We start from the raw sequence: 19432 nt of genomic DNA, 5'->3' as shown, positions 1-19432 counted from the left end.
GGAGGCGAGAACTGGGGTCAGACCTTTTGGGTTTTCTAAAATGTGTGGAGATTTGTTTATGCCAAAGATGGTCTAGAATGGAAAAACTGGCATTTGCCATTCTCCAGAATATTCCCAAGTAATTAGGTTACCTCAGTTAAACATTGCACAATAGCTCAAAATTAAGACCTGAATATAGCTCTCTTGTGATGCATTAGTGTTTTCACATTACCCAGCCCCTGTGTTTCGGCATGGGAGTGGGAAAGCAAGCCAACAGCCTGGAAAGACTTAAAGTCAAGCAGAGAGGAGAGTTGGGTGAGTTCATGTTACAGATTTTTTCTTCAGGAGATTCATTTTCAAGCATTCTTAATGGCAGAAAACATATGCAGACCAGGATGCATCTAGAGGCTTTGCAGGTAGTCCGTGCAAGGTGCTAGCTCACATTTATTGTTAACTCAGCTTTTGCAAATAGGCAAATTGCTGTTTTTCTAGGGAGATAGGGTTGGGGTGCAGGTCTGTGCTACACGTGCTGCTTTATCCTGAGAGCAGGGGGGCATAATCTGAGAGAATCCCCATGCTCATCTGCTAGAAGTAGCATCATTCAGCACTGGTTTTTTGTTGTTTTTTTGTTGTTTGTTTTTGGTTTTGGTTTTTTTTTTCTTTTTTTTCTTTTTTCTTTTTCTTTTTTGCTTTCCTAAAAGAGACTGGACAGTTTCCCCTTTCATTTTAGCTATGAGTTTGCAGCTTGAACTGGCTTTTGATCTTTCTCCAGCTTCAGAGGTTATGGCTTAATACTCAGTCTGACTGTGCTAAAAGTTAATACTTAAGAATTTTGTTTTATAGAAGAAACAATCTTCAAGGCAGTTCTCACTTTCCTAAAAGCTGCAGAACAAAAAAAAGCAGGAATGTAGTCTTATTCAACAGAACATGGTCTTGGGACAGGAGAGTTTGCAAACAACCAAGGCTTGTAAGTGCCTGTGGCTATAAAGGAGCAATAACAAATGTTTTTGAAATCTCTGTGCTGATTCATCTTAACACACGTTTGAGGACAGAAACCTGATGTAGGCAATATCTCCATCATTGTCATCGGCTCTGTGTGAGACTTTAGGTCAGCTTTTCAGATAATGGACAGTGCAGTTTTTCTCTTCGATATTAAATTTAATTCCTCTGAATAGAAGAATAAATAGCTGTGAACTTTTTGCAAGAAAGACCAATTAGAGGAATCTATTGTACCTAGACTTCTTGGCTCTTGGTATTGCACCAGACAGGAGATGGACAAACATGTATTGTGTTGGCCCAGCGGTTTTTCTTCATATGGTACCAATAGGATGGAGAAGAGATGAAAAAAAGAAGCCGTGATTGATTTTTCAAAATACTTATTTTACCTACCCTTAATTGGTACAAACAGTGTGGATTTTTTCAGGCTAAATTATGTTTCAGATTGAGTATATAAAGTAGTAGCTTTATTGGAATAAGTGTAAAAGGATGACAGAGTAATTCCTACAGGGTGAGGAAAAAAAAAAAGATTGAAATGAGGGATTTCTGGCTGATTAGATTCAGTTAAGTTGGCCAATTCAGTGATACATAAAAGTTGTGGTCCTTTTTACAGTGGTCTCAGACCAAACTAAGGAACATCCAAAGTCAGTTTCTGTTGCAGCATGTAAATACTGTTAAGGATTAACTTGTAATATGATTTGCCCCAGCCCAGGGAGAAGAATTAGAAAAAAAATAATAATACAAAATTCTAAAACATTTTATATTGTTACAGTCTTAAAATGACAATAGCTGCTTTTCTTGGCAGGATTTGGTGCCTGCTGTAGGACTCATGTCCAACTCCAGCATATTACTAGAGATGAACTGGCACAAATTAGGAAGCATGTAGCAAGATGCCATTCTCTTTCTGTCTTCAAAGTGATCCACAAGGCCACTTTTTGCCAAGAATCCAGTGCAGCTTTGCTAGGACACCTCCAATGATTAGAGTTTTATTTTACAGCTTGTCTTTGTGAACTCAACCTAATCCCTAATTGTCATTTTCCAAGGGCTAACTACATTCTGCTGCCAACTGCATTTTGATCCAAAGACCACTGGAGGATTTTTTCACAGTTATAGAAACAAAGAGTATAAAAAAGAATTATATAGAAGTGTCAAAGTCTATCAAATCCCAGAGCAACAGTAGTACCCTGAAAGAATTAAATATTTGAGTATCTGGAAACTAGACAACCAGGTTACTGGGCTATTGAGCTCATAGTTTTAACTAGTCTTTATTTGCTCCAGACTTGTGAAATGATGAGAAAGGAGCAGCAAAACCAGAAGCTCCTTATCAGATTTTAAGGAATACATATCATAATTGTATCTTCAGAAAATTTCTATCTCTTCCTTATTGTACCTAACTTTTCAATCAGGAGAACATCTTGGGGTTGATTACTTTTCGTATGTTCTCATAGATCTTGGTGTATTTTAAAAGAGGAATATCAAGTGGTTCAACGGGGATATAAGTTACAAAGTCTGGTAACTACTTTCTTATAAATTTGTGCCCATGTAGACTTTCACTGGTGTATACTTTGTGGACATGTGAAGCTTGACAGACTGTAAGCAGAAAAATGCATTTGTGCTATATAAGCATTGCCAGGCATCTTAGCTCTGGGCACCTTGGAGTCTGCTAGTGGTATTTATTGAGCCCTCGTAGTCAGTTATGGAGTAATTAAGTGTATGGATTCCCTGTTGAATGGCAGAAGCTCATTGGGTGTTCATTACAAAGAAGAAAAGATCAGCTAATATATACTAAGATACGTAGTTGATCTATATAGTAGAAATTTACTAAAATATCCTTCAGAGTTGGCTTCTGTTAGCATAACTGATGGAAGAATGTCCTGCTTAAATAGTTATAGCAGGAAGACCTGTGAGAGTAAGGTTTGATTTCTTTGTTTTTATTGCAAGGGGAATTATCTCAGGACTGTAAGATGTGCTATCTTAGTGAAGACATGCTAAGGCTTCCCCATTTGACTGGGATGACAGGCCCAGCAGTCAGTAGTGGTGGTAAAAGAGAAAGGAGCCATTAGAGTCCTTCTTGATCTGACCTTTAAAAGGGCCATACAGCAATTGGATCCCTGAACTGTTCTCATTCCATCTTCCTGATGAAGTTATCTCTGCCTTTGTTGACTCCTGTCCATCTTTCTTGTTAAGTGTTGGCTAACCAAGTGCATAAGACTGAAGGTATTAGGTAATGTGACATCATGAATCATCTGTACTACTTTCCCTTGGATAAATTACATATCTAAGGTTACCACTTACTGGTGTAGGTTCTTCAGCCAAAACAAGTGCAGTAACAATGCACAGGCATTGTGCCTTGTGTTGCACTGCAGATGGGTGCCTACCCTGTTCTGACAGGAAGGCTGCTTCAGAGATAAGGCAAAAGCCTTATTCACTACATTGTCAGCAGTTTTGCTGTTTGTTGCAAATAAATAAATAAATAAATAATTTTTTAAAAAATTGAGGATTTGCTATCAGTGAGCTGAAATCTGAACAGCTTAAATGGTCCTAATAGTCAGAAGGCTTAGGGAAGCCTGCCAGAGGGAGGAAAGCATAACAACTGCATTTAATAACAATCAAGTTAATCTTGTAAATATTTGCATGTGCTGCTTCAAAGCCTACTACATGGCCATTCATGTACTGCAGCTAGAAAGAAGAGGAGGGAAAAAAGAAGGCGAGAAAAAAAGGGCACTCCATTTTTTTGTAACTGCTGTAGTAAGAAATGGGCAGAGCACCAGAAAGAAAAGAAAAAAAGGAAAAGAAACCCTCCAAAGTTTAATAAACACAAAAGGGAATAAAAATAAATCTTTGGAGCATTTATTGCAAGCCCTTGATGGAAGGATTGGATTGAAGCTCTCAGCCTTTCCAGTTTGAGTGTGTGTGTGATGTCGGCCTGTCTGGCCTCCTCCAATGAGAATATAAAGTTACTTACATTGTCTATCTTGGGCTATGCAAATAATTCACTATTTTTGTTGTTTGTTTGTTTCAATAGCAGAAATGAAAATTCAGAGGAGAAAAAAAGCCTTTGTTTGGATACAATTGGATTTAGGAATTTTTCCTTTCCAGAAAATGAGCATGACTGTGTGTTGTGTCAGAGTGGTTTTTTTATCTTGAAATGTCAGTACACGTGGTACTTGTGAGAAAAGCCTTAGTTGGTATGACACAACTATTGAAGACAAAAGTATTGTCCTGTTGTGCAGGAGGTCCCTGGCTCTGGGAGTATCTCTAGGAGAACATCTTGGGGTTCAGCCTCCTTCAGTTCCCACTTTTGGCTTGAGGGAGTTCAAACCCCTCTCACCTTCCTCGAGGAGGAGTGCCTTGGAATCTACTTGCTGTTTTGGATGGTTGATGAGGGGAACATGTGCAGTCTCTTCGTGGTGTTCCAACCTGCTCCATCCAGGGAGGTGGTGGAGTCACCATACTGGAGGTTTTTGACAAAAAGGTAGATGTGGCACTGAGGGATATGTTCTAGTGTGGTCACAGGCACAGGTGGTGGGTGGACTAGATGATCTTAGTAGTCTTTCCAACCTTAACGATTCTATGATTCTATGATAATATTAAATGGGACAATGCTGCAGGCTGGTATCACTCGTGAACACTGAACAAAGTCAGTAAGAACTCACATACCGGCAAGCTTCCCGAGTTAGCAGTTTGAATGTCCTGTGTAAAGCAGCTGCTGAAATTTAAGTTCATACGAGGAATAAAAAGATAAAAAGAATAGGCAAGCTAAACCTGCAGTGCTCAGTGTTAAGCACATGGAGCTGTTAGACTAAAGGAAAGAAGATGGAAGCTGCCTTCACCTTCTCCAGCTGTGTTTTATAACTCATCTCAGCCTTACTGTGATGAATGTATTTATGATTATTAAAGCTGAAAGTCTTCAGTTTTGTAGGGGTTGAATTAATGAATAATTGTAAGATGATAAAAATGGAATCTTCAAGTGTATTTACTATTCCCCTCTCTCCAAAACAAAAGAAAATTGTTTTTTTCCAAGCTACAGGAAACATAATGTTTTAATTTCACTCATTAACGATAATCTTTCAAAGAATACTTAAGGAATCTGGTCTGCAGTAGTGTACAAAGTTGTTCAGAGTCATCCTAGTGATTACTGGAGTAATTGGGCCAAAATCAGAGTGAAATCTAGAGATATGCAACTGCGACTACATAGATATATCTGCCAGGTTAAGGTGGAGTCACAGAGACATAAATTGCAGCATCTGAGACCACTTAAAAGGCTAATCCAAACCCTTCTAAACTCCGTAGGGTTCTTCCCACTCCCTTGTAGAGAGTTGCTAGTCTCAATTCCCAGTCCTCATGTTGATAAATTTTCATGCGAACCCCAAGTGTGCAGACAGCCATTCTATCACAGGGAAAGAGCTCCAGCTAGTAAAAAGCTTTTTTTTAAAAAAAAAAAAAAAAAAAGAAATTTAGTTATCTACAAATAATGCTTTTTTCTGTATTGGTTTTCCATGGATGCTGTTGTGAATGACAGAATAAATCAAATTTCTTATGGTCTGTTACAAGGTATAACACTGTCTTGTGAAAGAGATGAAATTTGTTTAAGATAAGAATTCATTCTTCTCCATTGCTGGTGTCCAGCAGAAGGCAAATAGTCATTCACTGTGTGTTGTTCATGCAAAAGCATGTACACTGGAAGAGTATTCCTTCTCTAGCTGTTATTGTTTCATTTATAAATGAACAAGAGAAAAAATACAAATATAGAGATGGTTTAGGAAAATTCTTTTGGTTGCATATTCACACATTTATAATGTAGGTCATCTAAAATACAAAAACTGAAAAGAAAGACTATAGATAAAGTCCAACAGAGTTCTACAATAAGTTAGAAGCTAAATATAAATCAACCAGACAGTTAAATAGGACTTTTGCATCTGAAATAAAATCAAGATGGACTGGGTTTGTCTGTGCCAGGGCAAGTGGCTGTCTGCTCATTTGGTTTGTCCACAGGGTAGGAAATTGTAGGCTGAGTCCTCAAATAAATGATGGGGAAGAACGACTTACAACTCATCCTGGAAGCATCAATCTTATACATACATATTATTATGCCAAATTATATTCCTAGTAGGATTGGGTTTGGCAGAGAAACAAGTAGTAGTCTTACAGTTTTCTGTAGCAGAAAAAAATAAATTTAGGAGATTATTTCCCTCTTAAATGATAATGTAACCTCTGAACTGAGTAGCTTTCTTAAGAATTTTCAAAATCTATCAAAATTAAGATCATCATCACATAAAGTTCAGCTTTATTCAGAAGGTCTTCTTGAGGGAGAAGACTGGCATTGAGCGAGACTGGCATTTATGTATTTTTCAAGATAAAGAGGAACAATGCTGTTGGAGGATTGACTCACAGCCCTTTTTCTTTTAGTTCTCATTATAAGGTTGTGTAAAATAAACCCTAATGCATCATGATCAGTATTGCTGGTGGACAGCAATACTGGATGTTAAATGTGTAAGTGAGAGCAGTGCTGCCTTGTGCAGTTGGGGACTGCTACATTGCTCAGGGGTTCTGATAATAGGCAGTCTTGAAATATTAAATGTTTGAAAAGTGGTCCTAAAGCTAATAATGTATCTCATTAATATGAGTAGGCATTATTAATGATTTATTCAAAGCATCTTTAATCATTAATCATTAGAAGTAAAGGTAGAAACATAAAATGGTCTAGGTTGGAAAAGAACTTCAGGATCACCAAGTCCATCCATCCATCAACCTGACCTACTGAGTCCCACCACTGAAGCACTTTTCTTTTCTTAGTCCACACATCTCTTAAATACCTCCATGGCTGGGGACTCTACCACTTCCCTGAGCAGCCCTTTCCAGTTCTTGACCACTTTTTTAATGAAAAAAATTCTTCCCAGTATCCAATCTAAAACTTCCTGGGCACAACAACTGAAGTCTGTTTCTTCATGCCCTATTATTTCTCAGCTGAGAAAACAGACTAACACCTACTTCTCTGCAACTTCCTTGGAGATGTTTGGAAAGAGCCAAGAGGTGTCCCCTCAAACTCCTCTTCTTGCTTTCTCCAATCTGTGCTATGATATTGCTATGATATGTATAATACATCTATGAAAAATTACATAACTTCCAGAAGATAGTACTTTACTCCAACAGTGGTTGAATGAATGGATGGCCTGGGTGGCCAGAGAGCTGGGACAGGCCCTCATAAAGCTTCAGCAGGATTTGTGACACAGCCTGGGCCCCTCATAAGAGCTTAATTGTTTGCCTCTCTTAATGTACAGGCTGTTGTCTCACACCACTACATGACAAATCCTGAGCTATAAGACTAGTGGGAAAACTTAATGTTTTATAATCATTATCCAAAGTCTTTGTGCTGGCGTGACCCCAAGGAAACCTGTGAAGTTTGCTTCCTCTGCTGAAAATCTTCTCCCCCAGCCTCGATACAGTTTTCATCTTGTGTTTCTTTGTACATTTCAAAATGTAAGAGGAAAGGAAACCTTTCCCTCAGCTTGAATGGAGATTTTATCAGGGCCTTTGAGTCATTTTGACTCATCTCTGAATTTGGCTCACCGTGCCCATTCTGCAATTTGAGGAAAATCTTGCCAAACAACAGGGTGTGGAGAATGTCACACATACAGAGCATGTTCAGAGATTTCTGCACATGGTTTTCTGTTTGTGCTTTTGGCCAGAATTAGGTGGAACAGCCTCAGATGATCACTGAACCCTTCAGGGTAATCTGAATTGTGCAAAAGTACTTTGCTGTTTAACCTCAGTCAGGGTTTACAGCTGCAAAAGAGGAAAGGATTGCTTTGAAACCTAAACTGATACTTTTGATATCATTACTGAAGATTTGATTCTGTTTTTCTGTTTTTTTTTTTTTTCTTCCTAATTTCCCTGCAACATATCATGGTGGCTGGTTAAATTTATGAGTTCTACTGTTTGCAAATGATCAATATGCATGTAATTCTATTTGTCTACTATCTGCTTGCTTTTTTCTTCCTTTTCTTTTTTCTCTTCTATTCCTGCCTTTGTTATAATGAGAATGAATATTTTATTCCAATAAAATCTTTAATAACTAAATAGAAAACAAAACCTGAAGCTGACTAATTTATATGCCATGCCCTGGGAGAAAATGGATGTTAGAGAACATATAGATCAAACAATTTCCTGTTACTTGTCTTCTTGGTATATCTCTTGTGAATTCCTTACAAGTCTGAAGGCACTTGCCAGCTACAAACTGTTAGGATTTTTTTCCAATTTGTAAGCATCCAGGATTTTCCATCAGTTTGTCAAAAGTGTGGGGTTAAACGCATGCCATGAAGTAGGGATGGAAGTGATTGTTAATCTCCATTAATCTACTTTTCCTATAATCAAACACATGTGGGGTTGGTTTTTTAGGGGTTAAATTGTTAATGATACTAAATTGGCCATTGGAAACTGAATCATGCTACAAATATTTCCCTTAGTGCCTTCTGGCTGTCTTGTATTGAAAGAGATGAAAGAAAATGTATTTTATCATTTAAGAAATATATAATCACATTGCCTTCTTGCAGATGCCATCCCACCAAGCTACTACAGCCTTTACTTCAGAATCGTTAGATTTGACGTCTCGGCGATGGAGAAAAATGCATCCAACTTGGTGAAGGCTGAGTTCAGGGTCTTCCGCCTGCAGAACTCAAAGGCACGGGTCTCGGAGCAGCGAATTGAGCTGTACCAGGTAGGGCTCCAGCTGTTCCTGCTGTCTGTCAAAAGTAGTTTATTTCCTGTGTCTCTCCTGGAAGCAGCTTCATTCAAAGTCTTATGAAGCTGAAATACGCACACTTTACTAGAAAGTGTACCTTGGGACTCCAGCATTTAGCTTGACTTCTGTATGGTGGCCCAGGGCTTGGAGTGAGGCAGTGGAAAATTCAGGGTTTGTGAAGAGGGGAAGAAAATGATCTGAAGGCTTTTTTTTTTTTTTTTTTTTTTTTACTCTGTAGTGTCATTAAGACTTATCTCTCTTTTGTTTGTTTTACAATTGCATTTTCCTGTTCAACTGGTGACATTAAATGATTTATGAACTTGATCAGATGATGTTGTCACTGAAGAAGCAAATTCAGTCTTTCACAGAAGCCATCACAACCCCACAAAACTTCCTCTGTGTGTAAACAAACTCAAGCAGAGGCTCCTCTAGCTAGATAGTGAGTCAGCTTGCACACATGCTAAATCCATTAAACTCAACTGCAAGGATTCTGTGCATTTGTTTGTGGAAATACTGGCTAGAGCATATTTTGTGTAAAGCATAGTCCATCTCGCTGAGAAGCTCAAAAGCAAAAAGGGATTTGACTCCCAACAGTTATTTACTGGGTAAAACTCATGGTTGTTCCATCAATTTGGCACTTGTTCAGCTGAAAACCTGCTTGGTAGAAAGCTGTCCTGTAAAATAAACTATACCAAACCCCTCTTTATCTCTGTTTTTGCTACCCTTATTTGCTGTGTCTGAGCGCTGCTCAGGTGAGTATGCAGCGCATTAGAGCCTGGGTCAGATCCTGTGGGTGCAAATTTGAGTAAGTCATCACCCTTACTTTCAAAGTTCATATTTTGCTGCCTGATTTGCTTAAGCACAAACCAAGCTGGGAGTAGATAGAGCAGAATTTGTGCTTGTGCTTCTTGAAGTGACGGTATAAGCCAGACTGAGAGATTGAGGGCAGGAAATGATGCTCTGGGATTTTAAACATGATTTAAACAGGAGAGAAGTGTGACTCCCCACTGAATAGGGTTCAGATCTGCAGGTGGTCACCGGGTGCTTGCTGTCAAGATTGCAGCCTGGCCATGTGCATTCCATGAACTGGCAGGCAGAAAAGGTGCCTAAATAACATTTCACTTGTTAAGAGAAGTAACAGGGATCTTTGATGAAAGCGCTGGTATGCTCAATGTCTGACAGCCATCACAAAGAATTACTCTATGAGTCCCTGTGATGGTGTCACACCAGCCTGTCAAAACAATCATATATTCTGGCTTGACCTCACTGTTCAGACATCCTAAATGGAGATAATGGCATCCCTGAGCTTTCTGAGAGCTGTTAATCATGCACCTGGAAGGAATACAGCTGACATTCCCTGAGCTCGGCTCATTGCACCTCCATGTTTGAGGAATGTGGGACAGAAAGAGTTCTGCGGAGGTAGGGAAGAAAGGGCCTTTGCACAGCTGGGAATTTGCCTTGTGATGAGAAACAGCTGGAGCTCATTTGAGAGAGGCTGACTCCAGCAAGCCTGTGCCCATGAAAATAACTGACACCTGCACCCACAGCAGATACTTTGGTTCTTTATATAAATATATAGCCAGTGAGTAAGGCAATCTCCTTTTCAGACTGGGTGGAGATATACTTAGTGAAACACTGGGTAAGTAATGAGTGCAGGCTATTGTAGAAATGGGGCTTTTCTATACCTAATCAGATGAACCACAAGCAGCAAGATCACTGTGTTTGTGCTGGGTTTTCACTAGGCATGTTGCTTACTGCTTCACTTGTAGAGAGGCAAGCTGTCCCTGGAGCATTTTTTTAGGGGATTCATCAATTAGTAAGAGCTGCCTGTTAGTGCTTTTTTTTGCCACTACTTTGCCTCTTGGTCATATTTACCCCTTTAGTCTCATGTACAGTACTCTTCATGCAAGTGTTATGTTAGCTCTATGTTGGCTTATCTGAATTGCATGGATTTCTTACTAGGGGTTCCTCAACCTTCCTACATCTCTCTATCACAATGCCTGAGGTTGCATGTGTAGCAAACACAAGGAGTAGTGGGAGAGGAGGCTTTATTGTAGGACAGCGCTACAGAAGCATCCTAAAACTAAGAAGTTTTAGAAGTAAAACAAGGGAAGCCTGAGGGAACAGAATGTAGGGAGCAAGGTGATGCTGGAAGGACTGCAGTGTTGTGTAATGACAAAAGTGACTGATATTGAAGGAAGGACCAAACATGGGAGGTAAAAGAACAGGGAGAGGATGTTCATTTCAGTGGAAGTGGGAGAGAGAAACACATTTTGTAAGGGCTGAAAACTTTCTCAGGTAAGTTTGCTTGAAGCATAAGAAGCCATGCATGGAGACAGAGCCTCTCAGAGGAGATTGCTGGAAGATCTGGCAAGTGTAGCTGCTGCTCCTCCTCCCTTCATAAGCGCTGCTTCCTGTCTTGTGAGATAGTGCTGGGCTTGCCAGGGCTGTTGTGCCCAGAAGCAACAATGTGGTTTTTCATCTTGCATAAGCAACATTTAATTATTAGCTCTCCCCCCCCTCCCCTTTTTTTTTTGTCTGTCCTTTTTCTTTCTTTTTTCCTCTCACCAACTTTCAGGTTGCCTTGTGTTTTGCTTTGCTGAACTCTCCTTGATGAGAGTTTTTGAAATTCCTCTCATACCTTTAATTTCAAGGAGTAGTTGTCCCTGTGTCTTGTCTTTTCCCGTCAAGCAGGAGGAGAGAGGCAGAAGTGTCCTTGGGAGAGCCAGAACTTGTAATTCACTGGGAGGCTGGGACCCCCTGGAGACATGTAGGTACCCCAGTGCAATCTGATTTTGGCCAATGGCAGTTTAGAAGCAGCGTATATACTAGTGATGCAGAAAGGACAATACTTCTCTGAAAGCATGCTTCAGGAACAGCTAGAGACAGATGTGCAGGATAAATAGAAAAAAATAAGCAAGCAAAATATAAATATTTTATTTTTCCTCCTGATTCTTTCTTTGTGTGGTCCTCTGACATTAGAGATCTACCCCTTAAAATGAGAAAGAAATGCAGGACTGCACCTTTTCAACCAAGTTTTCCTCAGGCTGCACTTGGCTGCTTTTTCCAAACCACATCAGAGGAGGACTTTGTGTTTTCCTGCAGAGTCCTGATTTGCACTGACTGCAGGAAGGCAGTTTAGGGCTGTCTTGCGTGGCAAGCCTGGGCCCCTTGCTCCCAGCGAGACCCTATCCCACCCAGCATGGTCAGATGCAGAGGACCTTAATGCATCTATTTGGCTTGTTTATCCACTAGGCAAACTGGCTGTGCCCTATGGTGCAAATGAGATTCTGAGCAAAAGGTTTTGGAAGTGGATTGTTTTGTGAGTGAGCTAGACATATCCCTTCTCTCGGGTCCATGGGTAGCCTGGCAGCTCGTTGGCCCTATGTTCACAGTTCCCTAGCTGAGCTGTTTGAAGACTGCTTGGGACAGTGTATTCAGAGAATTCCTGGACCGAGGTTAAGTCCCTTTTCAAAGTCCTCTGTTCACTTCCAGCTGAGTGCTGAGCAAAGCTCTGACAGCAGCACAGTGAGATGTGCTGCACCTCTCCATCCTCTTTCAACTCCTCTCCCGAAGCCGGGGGGAGCAAACGGTAATCCCCAAGAGCAGAAACAGTTTCTTTAATATCTGTTTTCACCCAGAATACTTTTCTGGGTATTTTAGGATTAATCAGTCACATCTGTGTGTTCCTGTGCAGATTGGAAGCACAGCATGCATATTAAGTAGTCTTAATGATGGGAGGGGGAAAAAAAAAACAAAAAAAAAACTCGTAGAAGTGGGAATTAAGCTTCTTTTATAAGATTGATATAAAAGCTTCTGTCTTTTCTTGGCTCTAGTTAAGTGAAACCACATAGAATTTAATTCTTTAAAGGCACCATCTTTTCTGCTGTTTCTTCTGCCTGAAAGCAAAGGTTAATCCCTGGTGCTGCTGAGCATCAGCACATTGGAGAGTGGGAAGCTGCAGGGAAGGAAGGAAGGAACAGAACCTCAGAGACAGCGGCTCCATACTTCACTTTCCACTGCATCATCTTCATTTGATGCACTTCTTAACATGCACCAAGCCTTCAGAAAATATTGAGAGGATAAAATACTTTTAGGGGAGGGAGGAGGAGTAATATTAAATAAACAAGTTTCAGCATCCTCCAGTGGCCCTCACTATGTTTTTAAAGATTTATGCCAAATGCAGGCTTTATTGGAACTTGATCAGATAAAGCTCGGTTGCTATTAGAATGTCTTTGTTCATCAGTTTTCTTGCACACTTTGAAGACTTCATCACATTTTTCTTTTATTAAGGTGCTTCTGTATTTATGAATAAAGTCCCTGCACTCTTTAGAAAAAGCTTGCCTTTTATGAATGAGCATTCCAAAAAATAAATGGGCACTACTGCAAAGCTGAACAAGTGAAAACCCTTGTGAGATGAAAAACAGTCGTTCAGAGAGTGTTGCAGTATTGTTTTACAGGTAGTTTTATTGTGTACAGGTGATCAAATAATGACAAGTAATGATTGCTTCCTCTAGAAGGAGTACTGTGTTTTGGTATTGCATCATAAAGCGTCACAGAAAATACATCTAAAGAGCTGTTTTTTGATGTCATTGTCCTAGGATGTAGTTGACTACTGGGTGGTGAATGGGGGTCCTTACCATATGAAGTGTCCAAGCATTGTGCAGCACCAGGCTACTGCCCAGGAGAACATTGCTTTGAGATGTGGAATTGAAAGCCACCAAGAGCAGCAGACCTTAGGTCTTTCCAACTCTTTAGGAGTTGGACTCAGTGATCCTTATGGTCCCTTATAACTTGGGATATTCTATGATTCTGTGTTGAATATGGTCCTATCTATGCTGAGGGCACCCACAACACCTGTGTGGGGCACAGGAAGAAGTGGCCATCTTCCAGACAATATCAGACTTGGTTTCTTTAAGGACCTTTCTCCTCCCTTGGAGGTATAAGAAGGAAGATGCAGTGGAACATATTACCCCACTATGAGTCAGATTTAAATTTAAACCACAGTCAGTCTTTCAAATGCCTTCAGTTCAGACAGTGTCTTGTTTTTCAGTTAGGGAATACATTTAAAATGAGCTGCTATAGATTTGGGCCAGATCTCAGCGGTGCAAATCTGAGGCAATTTACACTGGCCACAGTAGTACTGCTCCAGATTGATCTCAGTATAATCGAGAGCAAAGGGACCTTGCTCTTTTTTTTTGGCCCATAAGTGCCATCTCTCATACCACAGAACAAAATAGCATGAAGCAGTTTTTGTGACACTGAGCTGGGCTTGAGATGTCTGGGTTACACATATCACCTAGTAGCATTCAGTTCCAGCTGACTGCCGTTGCTCTGACCCGCATCTCAAGTGGTATATTTGGATCCCACAATTTATGTATTGCTGTCCTGAAGCCAGGCTTTTGCACGCAGGAACCTTCTGCTTTACCAACCCAACCCCAGCAACTGAAAATCAGAGGAAGTTAAACTTTAGTGTATTTCAGTCAAGAATTTTTTAATTGTTATTCTGAACACTGTACCTATGAAATACTCAATATGTTTAAGACCACATGTAGAGTACCTTTGGCAAAAACCTTGAGCGTGGGTGAGGGGAAGTATTTATCAGTGTGTCATATTCTCTGCCATTTGAGAGCTTATCTCATGTGCAGCCAGCTCTTACCAGGAACTGCAAAGTTACTGAAGACAATTTGAAGTGGTACATAAAATGCCATTAGCTACTGGCAAGAGCTGGTGCATACTCTCAACTCAACCCTACTGAAATGTAGGGCACTGGGATGATAGATTTATTACAGTTTGCGGTGTGTGTACATTATGGGGAACGTAGGGATGTAGGACATAAGTCAGAAATAAGCCTCTTAATTCAGATTCCTGCTGTTCAGGTTGCAGTCTGGCAAGGTAACCAGATGTACAGACATGCCCAAGTTTTAACCAACACTGCAGCTTGGTAGTTACTATGCTGGGAATATCAGGCTGGTGCTAAAAAGACCATCATAGGTGAGCAAGGCATTGAGGAAGGCTGGGGAGCTTTGTCATCAGATAGTTCATCTCAGGGCTAGCTAAGGAACAGAAATGTCTGGAGGAGAGGGGAAAAAGCAGCACTTGGGTCCAAAATATAAAAACTGTGCTGTAGAGCCTTGCCATACTTTAAAGCAAATGACAGGCCCTCAGCAAAAAGACCTAAAAAAAAATTTAAACAAAAATCCCAGTATCATTCAGCGGTGATGAGATAACAAAAGGACTCTGGCCCTCTTTATGCCCTGCTACCCTGTCCAGTAGTGGACATATGAGGAAAAGCTATGCATGAGAGGTATAGGAAAACAGTGTGAAGCTTTGTGGGAGAGGAGAGCCTGTATGAAGAAGAATAGATGATGGGAAAAAATAGAGGATAGGAGTGGTTTGTGTGGGAGCCTGTAGGAGGTGGGAAGAGAAGACTGTAAAGAGAATGGTGATGGAAGGAGAACAGTGCAGGCAGGAGGAAGGAAAGAAAAGGAGTGACTTGTGGAAGAAGACATCATTGTGGAAGAGGTGGTAGATCTGAATATTAAAAAAGCAAAAAAAAAGTTTCATGCCAAATTATTGTAAGAAAATGCATATGAGCATGAAATGTGCCTATCAGGCACAGGACTGAGGAAAAGGAGGGGGTCTGGAAGAACTGAGCTCAGAGAGGAGGTGAGCAAAGGAGTACCCTGCTGGACACATGGTTTGGCTAGGAGACAGAAAAGCCCACTCTGTTTTTGTTGACTTTGGCTGCTCTTTATTGATATTTTAATAAAACATAATGTGCCTCTGGCAAGTTAAAGCTAAATGCTAGATAACTTTACAGGATTTTTTTTTGTTTTGCTTCATTTTGCATAAAGTCTTTGGAGCTATCTTAAAATCTCCTATACGGCAGGAAATTGCACTCAATATTTCAAAATCTTCCAGGAGAAGGACCCCAGACCCTCTATTCTTATTTATTGCTTTCACAACATAGTCTTCCTGCCTGCTTAAATGTAAATGAAACTGAGCAGCCTCAGGGCTGCATCCCCACCGTACCCAGCACGTGTATCTGCCACAGCAGGTGGAAGGCCCTGCTTGGGGAAAGAGTGGAGAGGAAATCCCTTCTCAGTCTTCATCCTATTCCCTGAGGCTCATCCCCTCGTCACAGGGTAAAGCAGTGAATCAGCCACAGCAATTCTCTGACATACTTTAGTTCCCCTCCTTTTCTGACCTGCTTTAGCTGCACTTCTCCTTGCCCCCTCACACCTCACCTTCTTTTACCTTTAAGCGAGTAGCAGCTGATGCTCAGGGAATTCTGCCACAGCTGTAGTCCATCCAGATATAAATGGGGCTGGGTTATGTGTGCAATATGTTCTTTTTATTTGCAAGTTTGCATGAAGAACGTGTCTGGCAAGTTCTGAGCAGATGGATCATACAGCTATGGCTTTTTTTTAAGACTTTGGCAAGTACTCCATACCTTTGTATTTTGGCAGGAATTCTGCATTTCATATACTAGTCTCTAAAGATTCTGCCCTCAGTATGAGACTGATTCGGAGACCTTCACAAGTAATGGAAAGGCTTCCACTGATGAGCAAGGGGACTGTAAAGGCCTTTTAACTCTGTTACACTGAAGGCAGTTTCTGAATTACTCTTTTCCAAAAGTGGTTACAAAAGAAGTGTGAAAGCCAGCACCAAGGGTTTTGGAAAAAATATGTGGTCTCTCCTGCACTAGTGGCGATAAGAAGGTTAAGATTCTGATAGCTGATAGACTCCCATTTATCTGGTACTATATTGAAGTTTTGGCATTTCACAACGTATGTCTCCACATACAATGAGTAAGAAACTGGATGGGAGGGACTGTAGTGGTCTGCAGCAGAATTAAAGATTTACTTATCCTCCTGTCCAAAATAGGATCCAAGACCTTGAACTGAACGAGAGAGTGAGAAAGGACTGAGAATTAGTGTGGTCTTTTTTTTTTTTTTTTTGAGCTTCTAAGCTTCAGGAAAGGGCTGGATGAAGTCCATGAGAACTGTCTGAGGAGACCTTTGAAATCTGGACTGAGGCAGAGAAGTGATTCTTTCAGTAGGGTGAATAGTACATAAGAATTTGGAAACAGCAAGCAGCTGCATATGCAGACCTTGGGAATCTGGTTATTTCTCTGCACCGGATTAGGCTGGAGTCCCCTGCAGTGTTCTACTAGCCCAGATGAGGTTATCCTAGATGGCAGTTTGTAGCCATGATGTTCCGCGTAGTGGATTTATCTATTCTGTGATGTTAACCATCATTAGCACGTCATTTAGCACTGGATCTCATTGTTTGGGCTTATTTGCTTTGTGCACACAAGTACATGTGCACACAAGGTTATTTCCATTTCCATAAAAAGGCCCTTGAAGTTCCAATGGAAACCATGGATAATGATGATAAGTAAGAGAAAGATTAGTGAGTCTGCCAAAATGCTGTAATCCAAGAACATCACAGAAGTCTGAGATGACAGAGAAGAGAAGGGAAGGAAGGAAGGAAGTTATCAGAGAGCCAACAGCATCTGGAGAGAGGAGATCAGACAGCCCAGAATAAATGGAAAGGAAAAACAGATTCATAGAAGGTTTTTACAAGATAATACCATCTTTACTGTTATGTAGTGATGGCAGATCCCACGCTGTCTGACTGCTGTGACCACCATAAGTATCTGGGCAACACAGCAGACACAGTAGATATTTTTAGGTGGCCATATAATCTTGTTATTGTGTTTTGAAAATTCACCAACGTGTTTTAAGAAAACATAAGTTGCCCAAAATATTCCCAAACAGTTGGTGACTCTAATTCTCAGACCCAGCTATAAAATGCCCTTGTTGCTGACACTTGGCCTTTGATGTGTGCGTAGGGCTTTTTTGGCTGCAGCAGATATACGTCATTGATGGATCAGCCTATGTATCATCACTACTGGACCACATTTGGTTTTGTCTGCTTGCTTGCTGGGGAGGCGATGAATTTATTATCCAAAACTGTTCCATTGTAAATTATACTTAATTGCAATTATCCCATTCTTTTGAAATTTACTGTGGTAACTATTGGAGAGTAGGAGTAGTTACTGGCCAGGAAGTCAAACCTGAAATAAACTAAGCAAGTTGCTGTTGTAGAGCTCTTGTTGTGTGAGAGAACCAGTGTCTTTCTGACAGCTTTTTTCCTTTTATGTGTGTAATGAGTCATGAAGACATGCTCTTCTGCTGTCTGCTCTGAGTGGTTATTGTTTAAAATATATACACTAATGTGCTCATTGAGTTATCCCCTACTTAAGCTGCATATATGTATATATGAGAAGGGGAGTAGACAAAGGAAAATTTGAGCAAAATAGTTGTTTTTCTTATTAACAGACTCTGGTTTTGGAGGTTTTTTGTTTTCAAGCTAATGTAATTTCACTGATGCCAAATCCTGGTACTCTGCTTAGATCAGCTTCTGATAGGCCCCATTTTTAAAGAAACCATGTTTCTGCTGATTTTGCAAATGTTCTGCTTTGTCAGTTATCATGGCTTTTAGTGTTCTCAGTGTACATTGCAGTTTATAAAATGCAGACTAAGACAATGCCTTTCCTTACTTGTGTTACAGTTTCTTAGGAATATAAAGATGTGTGCATATAAATTAACCATTTATATCTTCCAGTATGTTAATGAAGATTTCAGCTACTTGATACTTAAATTTAAAAATATATATCACTTTATGCTGTCTAGTTGGTCCCAAAAACAATCAGAATGGATGGCAGAAGCAATGTAGAGCTCAGTCTTTTCTGGAAGTTTCCTTGTCATTCTTCTATAACCAGTTTATGACAAAACTAAGCTACTTCATCGCTGAACACTTGGTCCTGGTGATTTGGAATATGCTTACATGGTGCCAACAGCCTCCTGTAATAAATGAGCACAGATCAATTTTAGCCAGCAGAGCAGAGCCTCCCTTCAAGGACTGAGTAGTGGGTAGAACAGGTTTAGTATTCCAGTGAAGAGTAAAAGATTTCAGTGGGATTTATAAGGTACTTGTATTCTTTCAGGCCTGATGAGAGTGGCATGTGAAGGCACTCATCACAGAGATCACCAAGTGGGCTTCTCAAACACATAGCTGTACAAGCAAGAGCAATGTTTTGTTTGTACCTATCTGGTTGCTTTATGATCCATTTCCTGCAGTTACCTGCAATATTCAGGTATCTGCTGTTGTGTTTTTCTTTGTCATGCTGGCAGTAGCTGCATGTATGTGATAACTTGAGATTCTTCCTGGATATTCATAAGATAATTCTTTTCCTCGAGTGCTTTTAAGAGGCTCAGAATAAGAAAAAAAAATGGTGAGCAAAGTTTGAAATGCATGCCCGTAGTAATGACAGCTGGAAGGCAAGGCTTGAGAATACAAGCTACTTTGTCAAGTAGAGATTAATGAAGTTTTGGCTAAATATTTGCCTACATGAGAAAGGAAAGAATTACATGCAAAAGGAGGGCAGACAAAGCCAAATTGTTCTTAAAAGTAGTAGCAGTGATATTGAAGGAAATTTATTCTGCATGCCGTGCTAGAAATCTGCTGGATACTGTTTTTGTAACCATTCTACCTATTCAGCTAATCCTTTTATAATGTGATCATATGCCTATGCATAATCCTTTTATAGAAAAGGCAGCATTGCATTATTATTTTCTTGGAGAAGAGACTAAATAAAGAGATATATGTGGAAGAACATCCCCATGATTAGAAACTGTAAAGATT

General features: G+C 40.2%; 1 protein-coding gene across 1 annotated transcript in view; it reads left to right on the top strand.

Annotated features, from left to right (window-relative positions):
• The window catches only part of TGFB2 (transforming growth factor beta 2), a 62952-nt gene that overhangs the window by 30276 nt on the left and 13244 nt on the right, over window positions 1–19432 (top strand). Inside the window, exon 2 of the mRNA XM_031595896.2 lies at window positions 8529–8692. Coding sequence (XP_031451756.1) covers window positions 8529–8692 — 164 coding nt within the window. The remainder of the gene's footprint in view (window positions 1–8528; window positions 8693–19432) is intronic.

This window comes from Phasianus colchicus, chromosome 2 (assembly GCF_987193195.1).
Source record: "Phasianus colchicus chromosome 2, bPhaCol1.hap1.1, whole genome shotgun sequence".
Taxonomy (NCBI): domain Eukaryota; kingdom Metazoa; phylum Chordata; class Aves; order Galliformes; family Phasianidae; genus Phasianus; species Phasianus colchicus.
The sequence above is the reverse complement of the archived record's forward strand: the minus strand, read 5'-3'. Positions and strand labels throughout refer to the sequence as shown.